At 28.7% G+C, this 15173-nt stretch overlaps 1 protein-coding gene across 5 annotated transcripts in view; it reads left to right on the forward strand.

The window, feature by feature from the left end:
• The window catches only part of LOC135923031 (putative uncharacterized protein DDB_G0282499), a 57880-nt gene that overhangs the window by 25866 nt on the left and 16841 nt on the right, over positions 1-15173 (forward strand). For all 5 annotated transcript variants that reach the window (XM_065457623.1, XM_065457620.1, XM_065457622.1 and 2 more), the window contains exon 3: positions 10629-10921. In XM_065457623.1, the coding sequence (XP_065313695.1) occupies positions 10629-10921 (293 nt within the window). The remainder of the gene's footprint in view (positions 1-10628; positions 10922-15173) is intronic.

The following is a 15173-nucleotide window of genomic DNA, read 5'->3' on the forward strand; positions in this document are numbered from 1 at the left end:
ACATATAGTTGATATTCCTCTATTATACAGAATTAGTTACAAAATACTAGGTAAAATTCCACTTTTACAGACATATTTGACAGTTAGAGAATATATTACAGTTAATATTTTAACAAATTTTACTAATTAATGCTCTTGATAATAAATATAGCAACAATTTGCATGCAATTATTTAACGCCATCTATTTATTTTAAATTAAAAAAATTAATCTTCATATTATTCATCCCACAATGTCTTTAAAAGATATTTTCTGATTCCTTATCAATTTTTTTAGTTTTCTGTAAAATATATAATTCGTTAAATTGGTAAAAATTATGATATTTGATAAAATTAGATATACTGTAAATCTACGACATATAATTCCACTGTTTGTATTGAGCTTTAATTTTTTTTATTTAATTTATGATTTATTTTATCAATAGTCTTATAATTATATTTTACTTTTATTAAGATAAATAAATTAAAATTACTCACTTTATAAAAAATTATATTTGATATATTATATTATTTAGTAATTTTATGGATCTATTATTAATAATTATAATACATTTCACTTTTGTCTAAGACTTATCTTTGGCTTATATTCCATTTCTTAAACATTTTTGGTTCACTTTTTTTATATATAAATGCTTTTTTCCAAAAATTTATAAATTATGATGAATAGTTTTATAAAAAAAATATCAACTTTTACATTCTTTCTTTCAAATTATTGTTTAAGATATATGCATACATTTTTGGAGGTCAGGGATTGGAAGGAGGACTAAGGGGGATAATTTTTAATAGCTTAAAATGATATTCACAAAAGTGATAAATTTCTGTAGGGGGGAGAATTTCCCCTTGCCCCCGTTTGCTCTCCCCCCCTGGCTATGCCTATGTTGATATGATTCAATTATTTATTAAAAGATATGTAAATTTTTAATTGTATTTATTATTTTATATTACCTTTCAGTTATTAAACTTTGAACCTATTATTTGATATTGGTTATATCAAAAATTTATTTATATACTTAATAAATACATATATGTTGTAAATAATTGTATCATTAATAAAAACCAATATTAATTTTTATTTTGAAAGATAATTTTTCTAAAAAATATATATAAATTATTATATTTGAGTTATATAATAAAATTGTAATGGAAATAATATATCTTTTAAAAGTAGGAATAGGTATATTTTATTAATAACTCTAGGGTTTTCATTTTCTTTGTTGGCATTATCTTGATCTAGCTATTAAATAAATATCAAATAATAGTAATAATGTACAGAAATTATAGTATCATCAAATGAAAGCAATTTCAATATTTTGCCCAATATTTAAATCCTTTAGTGGGTTATCAATTTCATTAAGGTATTGTGCAGCCTATAGGGTCATTCCATGTCAAATGAGCAAAAAAATCAAGATTTTCGGCCGACCCCTTTCAATTTTGATAAAAAGTTGTAGACTGGTTATATATGTTTCCATTAGATTATAAACAAAATTTTAGCGCATTAGCAACTATATTAACGGAGATAATCGGAGTTAAAGGTCCAAAAAACGCCTTTATTTCCTTTTTACTGATGTTAAATAATTAGTTTTTAATTTAAAACTAATTATGATCAAATATTGAATCTAATATCAATAGCTAGTTAATAATTGATAATTATGGCGAAAACATCAAAAATAATTTTTTTTAAAATATGGGTCATCTTATGGTCAGTTGAAAACTTGAAATTAATATTTCGAAATGTATATGATCTCCGATTTTTAATTTTTAAGAAATATTATCCGTTTACTATTTTTTTAATAATTTCTTTAACAATTAGCATGGCTGGATATTTATTTAAAAAAATATTGCGATTTTTATACTTTAAAAAAAATAGATGGCGCTATATATAATAGTTTTAATATGTTAAAATTCATTTTTTTTATTGATTAAAAATATTTTAATGTAAATATATCATAAAATTCGATTATATAACTTTGTAAACCTTATTCCCCTGAGATATTCGCAGGATAAAAAATTTTAATAATTTTTTTAATATTTCATTGTAAATTAAAATAATTAAAAAATCGGACTAGCAAACGAACAAAAAAGCAGGATTAAAGGGGTGCAGAAAAATTATTAAGGGAAAAATCGAAAATCGCATTAATTACCAGGCCTACCCCCAACCCCCTATCCACCCCCTCCCCAGACTAAGTCATACCCATTAAGACCAAGAATGTTATGAAATTGTCATTATCTTACATTATTAAAATAACCAGAGATAAAGAAAATTTCAAAGATTTTGAAAAATTTTTTAAGCAATAAAAATAACAAAATTATAGTTCTGATGAAATAAGCCGACTCATGCCTGGAATAAAAGATTGTGTATCTGTTAAAGGCGAGAAAGAATTAGCCAAGATTTATATTTAATAATCTTAAAGAAATATTCAAGATGTTTAAGGAAGAATACCCAAGTATATCAATTGGATTCCCTAAATTTGCCGAACTTAGACCAAAAAACTGAATTTTAGTTGGATGGCACACACACTGTTTGTGTCTGCGCCATTCATCAGAATGTGAAATTAATGACAAATGTAATAGCTGAAATTACAGCAGGAGAAGATTACTGTATAAATTCTTATAACAATCTTTTGGCGCAAATTATTTATAATCCATCTCAGCCAAAATGTTATTTAACAAATTGTGATCAATGCCCTGGTATAGAATCTCTTATGGGCCAATTATACGAATTGTTTCAGAGAAATCGTATAGAATATGTCACGTTTAAACAATAGATCACGGTGGATAGAGCAAATCTTGAAACTATTATAAAGTCCATTGATGGTTTCATCAAATATCTATTATAAAAAGTTCAAATTTTACTGCATCACTCGTTTATAGCTAAACACAAAGTTTATTTTTGAAGAATTCCAAAGAAAATTTAAAAGATGAGGAATTTTTAACAATTCTAGATTATTCTGAAAATTATTCCTTCATTTTACAAGATGAAGTTCAGGGATTTCATTGGAACAATGTGCAGGCCACTATACATCCATTTGTAGCATATTATAAATCTGGAGAAGAATTAAAAAATATAAATTTTGTTATTTTGTCCGAATCATTAAGCCATAATACTAGTGCAGTCCACCTTTATCAAAAAAAATTCATTAAATTCTTAACAGCCAAATTTCATTCTAAACCATAAAAATTAATATATTTTTCGGATGAAGCCGCGTCTCAATACAAGAATCGCAAAAATTTTCTGAACATATGCCTTCATAAATACGATTTTAATATTCCTGCCGAATAGCATTTCTTTGTCACTGCTCACGGCAAAAATGCATGTGACGGTATCGGAGGAACTGTCAAAAGATTAGTTGCCAGAGCTAGTCTTCAAAGGCCAAATAAAAATCAAATCCTAACCATTAGAATTATATAATTATGCTAAAGAAAATATTAATATTCAATTTGAATATGTATCCAATCAAGAATATATCGAAGAGGAATTAGCCCTTCGTAAAAGATTTAATTCTGCACTGCCCATACATGGTACCCAAAAAATTCACGGGATTATTCCCATTGATCAAAATAAACTAAAAACCAAAATATATTCTAATTCCAAAAAATATAATATAAAACAAGTTCCGTTTTTAAATAAGAAAAATTATATTTTAAAATATTAATGAATATATAACATGTGTATATGATGATAAATGGTGGTTAGGATATATAATCGATAAAAGTTATACAAATGAAGAAGTAAAAATCCGATTTTTACACCCTTGTGGACCTTCAGCCTCATTTAAATTTCCTCTGAAAGATAATATTTTAGTGTTGCCTAAATCTCATATTCTCTCGCTGGTCAATCCTTCTACTCCCACCAGTCGAACATATATATTATCTCCTGAAGAATCTCACAAGCTAGCCAGGCTTTGTATTCCTTTAGATGAAGTAAGATTTAATTAATTTATAAACTATCTTAATTAGGCAAAATTTGTGAAGATTTTAAAAATTTATGATCTGAATTACAAATAATATATATAATGCACATTGTAATCGATTTAGTATGATATATATACATTAAAATATTTTTAATCAATAAAAAAATAAATTTTAACATATTAAAACTATTATATATAGCGCCATCTATTTCTTCTAAAGTATAATAATCCCAATATTTTTTTAAATAAATACCCAGCCATACTGATTGTCGAATAAATTATTAAAAAAATAGTAAACGGATAATAATTTTTAAAAAAATTAAAAATCGGAGATCATATGCATTTCGAAATATTAATTTCAAGTTTTCAACTGACCATAAGATGACCCATATTTTATCAAAAATTAATTTTGATGTTTTGGCCATAATCATCAATTATTAACTTGGCTATTGATATTAGATTCAATATTTGATCATATTTAGTTTTAAATTAAAAACTAATTATTTAACATCAGTAAAAAGCAAAAAAAGACGTTTTTTGGACCTTTAACTGCGAATATCTCCGCTAATATAGTTTCTAATGCGCTAAAATTTTGTTTATAATCTAATGGGAACATATATAACCAGCCTACGAATTTTTATCGAAATCGAAAGGGGTCGGCCGAAAAGTGATTGATTTGACATGGAATGACCCTATACTTCTTTTTTTCCTTTTTGCTTTAACTTTTTTTGGTGGTAAGCTCCTTCACTATCTATCTCCACTTTAATATTACTCTATTTTTATCTAATTTATATTGTATTTCTGATCGATTTCATTGTATCGATCACCGGTTATCGTTATCGAGGCCAAAGTATCTTGATCTCTCACCGGTGTATCAAATCAATATCGATCAGATATCCCACCGGAGTATTCCTCACACCGAATTATCAAATCGACAGATATCCCAATCCTGATCTCCCACTGGAGTATCAATCTCGATGGATCTCCCACCGGAGTATCGTTATCAAGTCCATTGTATTGGTAGACATTGAGCTTGAGCGGCCCCCGAGGTCACCATCATCCCAGCGCTGGCCAAGAAATCGTTATCATCTGACCCACGAATTCAGCTAACGTCTTTTTTGGTTTATTGGACAAGTATCCTAGCACCCGGCTGTCCAAGACTGTCGGTGACCTGGGTGGCATTTCTCGGCTCAGAAATTTATCATATATGTCTAAAGCCATCCATCATCGAAGAAAAACCAGAAAATTTTTAGTTGCTTACCAGGATTGAACTTGGGACCTTCGGTTCACAAGCATACATCACACACCACTGGGTCACCCCGGCGATATTGTGCAGCCTATATATAATTTATTAAATTTAGCCTTTAAAGCGAAAAATTTCTTCTTCACGATCATAATTCAGATTATTGTTTTTCCAATTTCCTCCCAAATTTCCTATTTTCTACAGAATCTCTGAATTTTAAGTCATTTTTGCACCAGAGGTTCCTGTGCACCCTCATGCTTTCCATAAAATTATATTCTGACACTAAAAAATATATTAATATAAAAGGCTATAATCGTTTGGGTTAGTAAATTTATAAAAATTAACATCATTAAAAATTGTACTTACTAATTTTTTTATAAAAATTTCACAAATAAATTATTTATTTTTATTTTGAAATTATTTATTCTGCACTAAATTAACAAAAAAGTTAACTAATAATATATTTAAAAATGTTTGAAAAATATATAATAATACTATAAAAAAAAAGAACGGAGATGGTGTGACGCAGGGAAACAAAAATGAAAAAGGGACGTAAGTGTTGTCTAGGATAGCTCTTTAGCTAGAAGACTACCATTGAAACTGATATAATTAGCTTTGAGAATCGCTATGGATAAACGTTGACGATGAAAAAAACCCTCTCGAGGTTATTCTGAGAGTTTGTGTGATCCTAAGTTTTTGAAAAATGCTAAGGCGAGTTTGCCGAAGGTGCCAAGAGTGGTTGATATGATTGGGATGAAGCAATGATCGTTCATTATTTCTGTGTATTTAGAAGTTAAGTTGTTCCTTCTGAGGATGTTGATGGCGTGGTTGGATGGGGCCAAGGGGTCAATACAGGAATAGTCCCATACCAAAAGTTGGCCTCTCCTCCATGGGATTTGAGAGATCCCGTCAAGACGTTTACCGTCAGATCTAAAAAGACCCTGTGGTTCTAGAGTGGAAGGAATTTGGGCGGATTTCAGTGCATGTTGGATGATTGTATTACATTGCTTGTGTCTGATGAATCGTCCATTGCAGGAGCGACAATGTAAACTATGTCTACCCTTCGAGTCAACTGGCGAGTTGCACCCTGAGCAGATGTGAGGGTGAGTGATGGAACAATTTAGACGAATGCCGATGGCGTGGGTAAATTCATTGTTGGATAGTTGAAGCTGTAGATTGGTAGATGGGATGGCCTCAAGAAACTCATGTCCCGTACCATTGAGCAGGGAAGAGAATAGGGTGCGGTCGGTAGATTGCATGCTAGATAAACAATGAATTTACCCACGCCATCGGCATTCGTCTAAATTGTTCCATCACTCACCCTCACATCTGCTCAGGGTGCAACTCGCCAGTTGACTCGAAGGGTAGACATAGTTTACATTGTCGCTCCTGCAATGGACGATTCATCAGACACAAGCAATGTAATACAATCATCCAACATGCACTGAAATCCGCCCAAATTCCTTCCACTCTAGAGCCATAGGGTCTTTTTAGATCTGACGGTAAACGTCCTGACGGGATCTCAATCCCATGGAGGAGAGGCCAACTTTTGGTATGGGACTATTCCTGTATTGACCCCTTGGCCCCATCCATATTTTTTTTAAAAAATTTTTTTAAATACCGTGGACACTATTTTATTTTTACATTAAAAAAGCTTATGTTATTTTTTTCTTCAAAATTTATTTTTTTATTATTTTGGACGCAGCCTTATTAGAAATTAATAAATAATATTATAATTTTAATAATGGATAATTTTTTTTTATAAATTTTGATATGAACAATTTTTTTGACTGAATTTTATAAAATATCTCAAGATAGAAATTATGCGCCCGGCTCTGATTTGAGAAAATAATTTATTTTCAAACCAGGCCTGGGATTTTTACTTTTGACAGATATACAGTCTGACCCAGAATTTCTAAAATTAGGTATTTTTAATCATTTTAGCTGTATTTTGCATTTATGATTTAATCGGTTCCACTGGATTTTTATCTTGTCATTTTTTGGCATGTTCCTAACCAGATAGATATACAAATCTCTGCTAAATTGAAATTTTATTTTTTATAGGCTGCATTAAGTATAAAAAGACAATCTGATATCGGTTATACAGTTAATACTGCAATATTAAGAATAGATGCTTTATTTTACAAGAATACCCTTATTTTTTTATATACCTTCAACTCATCTAAAAAAAATTCCCTATCTCTATAGGGTCTATTTCTAATCATGATTATTGGATCCCCTAACCTATTTTTCAAATTATTAATTTTGCGGGCACCTGAATGCTAATATAAACTTGTATAAAATAGGATCTATTTTCACATTTAAGTTTTTTGAGTAAATTTATTAACTTATTTCTATTTTTGTTAAATGCGGTTTTTTCTTGTCAGTTTTTTCTAAATCCAAATATTTAAAAATGTATCACAAGGGTAGAATTTTATCTCATTACTTTAATGTAATCGTGCTTGACTTTTATTATACTTTATATTATTATTTTAACTAATTTTTTAAAATATATTCTCTTATATCTACCTTGAGGCTTCTCACATTTGAATAATATTTTAATAAGTTATTCAACATATCTACTTTATTATTATGCAATGATATCATGTATAATAAATACAACCCTCTTTATTTTAATTTAAAGCATTATTATTTTTTAAAAAATCCAGAAATTTTTTAATTGCTTTATCATGTGATTTAGCACTATTATTATAGCTAATTACGAAATATTTATTTAAAATTAGCAATGATAAAACAGCTGATCATATTCTGATGATTAGATAAATTATACCATTCATAGCACATCGATTAATAAAAATATTTAATCTCAAAAAATTGGGTTAATCACAATTTAATTTTCGTACATTTAGTTATCATTGTGTATGATGTATTTTTCAATTTTAGCATTTATAATGTTTTTCATATAATTTTTCATAAATGTTAAATCATTAGTCAACCGAAGAAAAAGGATACAAAAATTTTAAGAGTATCATATATCGAGAGTAAATTATCAATGGACAAAATGCACGGAAGTCTTATGCACAAAATTTATCCTAATATTCCCATGGACACTATATAAAACTCACTAAAAGTTCATGAACATGTTCAACGAACTAAAATTCTAATGGACAAATATGTTCAACGAATTAAAGTCTTATGGATAAAATGTTTCCAACTAACTTTTATTCCTTTGGACAAAATAAAATGAACTAAAAGTTTTACATTATTAAAATATTAACGACAATTTTTCTAATAAATTTTTTTTCTATAATAACCAACCCTTAAAATAAATGAAGCAATATTGTATTTTTCATAGTCGGGAGGGGAAATTCGGTAATATTAAACTTTTTTTAATTTAAATAATAGAAATTTAATCAGTTAGTCACTTTTTAAGATTGATAATTAAATTAATGTTGAATGTTTTAGCTTTCATTACGCCTTCCATATATAAGATATCAGTTAAAGAAATGTAAGAACTTATTGTCAGGCGAGAATTTACATGGAACAAAAATAGTCAGCACTAATGGTTCTCATGTGCGTTTAAATTTTTACCACGAAGCTCTAAACATTTTTAAGATTTAAAGAGGACGAAATGATTATTTATCACAAATATTAAAACTCTAGAACGACCAAACTAATTTTATACAAATTATGATTTAAAACTTTGATGCACATAAAATCGATTCAAAAAAATCAAAGTGCGCAATCTATTTTAAATCAAAACTTATAAATTCTTCGAAAGTTTTTGTCAAAATTCGGGGAAAACTCGTGAAGTCCTCTACCAAGGATCGCTTTGATTAACTATTGTTTCAGAGTAGAATTCTCCTTCTCATTTTTGTTTTTTAGAAATATATATTGCCCTTTTTGGCTTTATTACATTTATATTTTTATCATATAATTGTCTTATTTTCATTTAAATTTAGGTTTATATTGGCTGTCATATTAACTCTCTCTCTTGTCTTTTATTTTATAATAACATACATTGGTTATCATCAGTAAATATGGGAAATCATCTTCTTTGGTGCTGAACTGCAACATTTTTTTTTACCTTTTATAATTTTTAGAACATCAACACTTGTTTATCTATCAAAATAGATACGATGTGCATATTCACTTAAATTTTTTTATCAACTTTACCCAATTTTTTTACTATATTATTTTTATCTTTATAAAACGAAATTCCTTCTCGGATAAATTCTAAGTTTATTGCCACTTTTATGGGCTTAGTTTGTTATGAAAGGTCTACTTTAGAAGGCAATTTGACTCATTTATGGCTAAAAAAAATCCAGGTTAAAAATTCAAGGGTGTAAGAATTATATTCATGAAGGGAGAATTTTATAGTTTATCATAATCTATTTAATAATCACGTCTAGGTATGCGAGAGTTGTCATTGGTATGTATATTTGAAAGTAGCTACCCAAATAGATCGAGTGGCTTTAAGTGTTACATGAAAATATTATTAAAATCTTCAGTTAGCTCCAGTCATCTCTGTAACTTGGTAATTTTTTAAGACCATCAATATATTTTCCAAGGAAAATATTTATTATATAATTTTATATTATGGTATAAGAATTTTCTTGAATCTGAGTGGCAAATAGTGTGATGATAAACCAGGTAATCATACATCTCATTTAATAAAAAAAAGCTGAAAATTTTAAAAGGTGAGTTATCTTCTCCTAAATTTTGCGGACCATAGATTTTATTAATAAAGGGCTGAGGTGGCTGGAAAATTAATTTTTTATCTTTCTTTCAAAATGGTCCAAAATAATTATTGATAGTATATTCAGAATCATTTTCTGAATCAAAATCTTGTGTTAAATTAATAATTGGGATAGGAAGAAAGGAAGTATCCTCTGAGTCAAAAGAATTCTTATCTTAGTTAAATAAGATAGTGAATTTATTAGAACAAATCTACCATCTATATTTCTTCACAAAATATAATAAACTAAATATTATACAAAATTGATAATAATTAAAAGTTGCACATTACTAGATACAGAGCGCGACCTTATTTTTATAATAATATTTTTAAATAATACATTTTATATTTATTATCATAAAGAAAAAATGTTTGCTACATTCTTTGAATGTGAATAATGTGTTAAAATAAAATTATGCTTTTTAGCGGTCGCACTTCCGTTTCTACAGAAAATTACCGTTTATATTTATAGATATCTTTTTAAATGATCATGTTTAATAGTTTTCAAAGCTTAAAAAATATTTTTTAGTAATTTTATATTGTCAGGAAATTTAGCGTTAATAGCAAATTTCTATCTTTTGTTATCTCCAGGTCATTTTGTTCAGTCCTTGGGACATTAAGTCATAGCATTTACACTATAGTGATTAAAATTCTGAAATGAATCAAATTTAGGAGATCAGCCCCCTTTTAAAAAAATCCAGTCAGCCTCTTTAGGGCTCTGAAAACTTGGCCTATAATCGATTAATTAATTTAACAAATATATTTTAATTTTTTTAGGACCAACAAACACTCATATGCCCTTTCGGTGACGTATTACTAAATCCCGGTGACAATGATGACACACACGATATTAAAAATACCGGCCTGGATTTTAACATTGTAAATGAAATAAATACCACCATTATTATTTCAAAAGAAAATGTTAAGGGCAAATCGAACGCAACATATTCAAATGTTTCCGAAAATGACGAACCCAGCCACAGGAATATGCTGTTGTCCCGAACAAATTTATACATAAAAGGTCTCTCCAAGATTACGACCGATAAGGATTTGCTAGATTTGTGCCATAGGTAGAAATATTTTTGTATTGTATAATAACACATTTAGAGGGCGTTTTATAAGACCACCTTTTACACTATTATCATTTTTATGATAGGTGGTATAACATTTACTGCTAGTCCTCCAAAGCCACTGGTACGAGTCCCTTTAGAGGTCGCCCCTCATTTTAATTCTATTCTATAGTTACATTACAGGGTGGGTTTTAAGCCTATTGAGCCCTCTCAACAGCCTAATTTTAAACGTGATAAAGTATTTATTTTTAAAACTTATCTTTACAATACAATATCTGGATATCAACAAATAAAATTATTCAATTTATTAATATTTAATAGATTATAAAATAAATTGTACAAGATAAAATCTCAATATTAATTTTATATAATTTTCAAAATTAGAAGATATAAATCTCTCAAATTCAATTCTAAATATTCACATTCATTTACATTTAATGAACTTTAAAAAATCCTATAATAATTTACATTATATTTTATTCAAATAGGTATTCTCTTATTTATTATAAATTTATATCCTTTAGACATGGTATTGCAATTTTATACATGCCAAGCCAATCTTATTATGTATAATAATTTTTTTCAAGGGTACGTTTGCCCATCACTTCCAAGCTCAACCTTATTTCCTATGTAGTTCATAGGCCTTCTCATTGTGTGCCCATACCACCTAGGTCTGTTTACCATTAACTTAGTCTTAATGGGCACTACCTTTAAACTACTTAGTATTCTTGTACTGCGCACTTTAACCTTTCTTGTTACCCCAGCAATTATTCTCAGCATTCTCATCTCCATAGTTTGTAGACTTCTCTCGTCTTATTCTTTGGTTGGCTATGTGTCCGAACTATATAGAATAGTTGGTTGTACTATGGAACTGTAAATTTTTCCCTTTAATTTGTGTGGGATTCTTTTATCAAATAGCACTCCAGATAAAGATCTCCACTTTAACCACCCTTGATTAATTTTACTCTTTATCTCTTTTTCTATTGTGCCGTTTGTTTGTATAGTGGAGCCCAAATATTTGCAGCTTTCAATTGCCGATATCTGCCATTCATTTATATCAATACTCTCTGTTTCATCTCCTCCTATCACCATATACCCCGTCTTTTCTCTATTTACTTTTAGCCGTGCTTTTCTAGGATATTTATCCAACTCACTAATCTTTCTTTCATTTCATCCTTGGATTCGGCAAGTATCACAATATCATCTGCAAATATCATATTCCACGGGACTGTTTGAGGTATAGACTGTGCTAATACATCTATTACTGTAATGAAGAGAAGTGGGCTGAGAGCCGACCCTTGATGAACTCCTTCGGCTATTGTGAAGTACCTGTTGTGCTACGGACCATTGTTGTATGGCCCATATACATATCTTGTATTATTCTTATATATTTTTCGGACCTTTTTGTGGCGTAGCGCCCACCAGATAAGTTTTCTTGAGATTATATCGAAGGCCTTTTCTAGATCGAGAAATACAATGTGTAGCTTTTTGTTCTTTTCCCTGTATTTTTCACTCATTTGCCTAATTGCGTGGATAGCATCAGTTGTTGATCTTCCAGGCATAAAGCCAAACTGAGTCTCTCCTATTTCGATTATGTCTCTTAATCTTTTTTCTATTATTTTTTTGTAAATTTTAGACAGTTTGACATTAGTTTTATGCCCCTGTAATTTTGACAATTGTGTGGATCCCCTTTATTTTTGAAGATAGGAACTAGATAGCTCTGCCTCCATTTTTGGGGAACCTCTTCATTTCCAAGTATTTTATTGTATAGATTTGTAAGGAAATGTATTCCATCATCTCCTAGTGCTTTAAGGCTTTCTATTGGAATATCATCTGGATCCCTAGCTTTGTTGTTTTTCATATGCTTGAGGCATGTGATTATTTCTTGTTCTGTTATTGGTTGTACAAGGTTTTGATATGGGGAGTGTTCATCTAGATGTAGTATGTGGGGATTAAAGTTGAGAAGCTTCTAAAAATATTCCTTCCATCTATTCATTATTTCTTTTTCCTTTATCATCAATTTCCCATCTTTATTTTTGATTACTTTCGGAGCTCCGTTTATGTCCCTAGAGTTCTTTTCTCGCTGTTTGGATCTGTATATTTTATTTTGCCTTTCTTTGGTATGTAGTTCTTCATACATGTCATCGTATGCCATAGCTTTGGCCCTAGCCACCGCCTTTGTAGCTATTCTCTTGAATTTTTGTAATTTGTCTTGTCATCTGGGTTTTTGGATTTGTACCATATTTTATATAGGGCTTTTTTCTCCTTTATAGTGGTTTGTACCTCTTCATTCCACCACCATAGTTCTTTGTATGATTTGTTGCCTCCCCTTGTCAAGCCTAGTGTTTTCAAGGGTATAATAAATAGCGAATAATGAAAATTAAAAAAATTCGAACATCTTAAAAGTATAGATGTTCTTGAAATTGATATAACTGAATCTTCCTAAAAAAAATTTATATTAATCTTAAAATCCACTTTTTTATTTTTAATTTATATAAAATACTTGTTTAAAACACTTTTTTATTACAATATAAGTATTTCCTCGATTTTGAAAAGGGATTGTCCGAAAAATTTGTATTATAATTTTTTTTAGTTTTAAAAAATGGGAAGCTATTGCAATGCCATTTAAATGTTCTGTATAATTTTAATTTAGTTAATAAACTATTATTAAAAAGGTTAAGCTTGGTTAAAGATAATTTTACGGAAATTTAAATTTGTAATTTAAGATTTCATTTTAATGGAAGCGGGGTTTATATTCTTTTCATGTAAATTTTATTTTTTCTTCATTAATTAATTTAACAATATATTTTTATCTATTTTACGTAAAATGACGGGTGAATTAGAAATTTTCCCATTTTATGAGGTATGAGGACCAAAAATTTAGTTATATTTTGTGATAGGTGATTCCTAAATTTTCCATTATTTAAAAAAACGTCAATAAGTATATTAGTACCTTAAATATGAACAGATTATTGTATGGGGCAATAATAAATCGTCCACAAGCTATGCATTAAAATAAGGTATTCAAAACCATCATCTAACAATATTTTACTTCTCCGTTTAATGCCAGCCTCTTATTTTTTCCCCCATTTTTGATGGTCCTGAGCAGAGTTGTTAACGCTCCTTTTTAAAAGTAGCTAGCTCCCGCTCCTACCTTCTCAAGAGGAGCTATTTTTAAAAGGAGCTAGCTACCGCTCCAAGTAATGGAGTGCCACTCCTTAACCGCTCCTTTTTCATTTTTTTAGAAGGTATACTAAACAAAATCATATTTTTATATCAAAAAGCTTTATTTATATTAAAATGATATATCAAAATATTTATAACCTTTTATTAGCATTTAAAAGTAATAAATTTTCTAAATTAGAATCTAGCAAACATCCACTTTTCTCCCCTAAAATCTTTTTTACAATACTAAATAGGCACTCATCAGGAGCACTAGAGGGAAGCGAGGTATTGTATTTTATAAAGATATTTTTTAATTAAGGGAATTTCTCAAAAATAGTAATTTTGGTATCATTTAAAAAATATTTATACAATATATTATCTTCCTGATGATCAATTTCATGGAACACAAAAAAATCTTCCAAATCATTTTGTATTTAAAAGAAAGATTTTTTACTTTAGATGCTTTTTAAATTGAAGCTGCTCACTTTTGTAAATTAAATAGTTTTATTTAAACACAAAAGTCATTTTGCCCTTAAATTTGTTTGATCATTTAGACTAACATCTTTTAGAAGTTTGAAATATTTTTTGTATGATGGAAATGGAAATTCGATTTCTTCATCTATGATCTCTAAATCCATAATATCTAAAACTACTTTATGTAATATATTTATAAAATGAATATTAATATGACTTATAAGATTTTCCAAAAAATTTTCAATATAAAAAGGAAAAACTTGATGTTTAATATTTAAAATGATTAGATGAAAAACCAATATAAAACTCGGCTAAACATTTAATAATGGATAAATTTAAATAAAATAAAATTTCATTTTTATTGAATTTTAATTAACAAATATTATTAATATTTATAAAATAATTTAATTCATACAATTAAATTTAAACCAGCCCTAAAAAGACCTAGCTCCCGCTCCCATTCCTCAATTTTACCAGATGTTTTTGAAAAAATTCCACGTGGGCCTTCCCTCTAGGTCCTGATTATTCTACTTCCGTCAAGGTGCATCCCTTTACCCAGTCATCTTTTTTCTTACGTTTCACGTGCCCAAACCATCTTAGTATATTTCTTCGC

The sequence above is a fragment of the Gordionus sp. m RMFG-2023 genome, chromosome 1 (assembly GCF_954871325.1).
Source record: "Gordionus sp. m RMFG-2023 chromosome 1, tfGorSpeb1-WG-v2, whole genome shotgun sequence".
NCBI classification, from domain to species: Eukaryota; Metazoa; Nematomorpha; class Gordioida; order Chordodea; family Parachordodidae; genus Gordionus; species Gordionus sp. m RMFG-2023.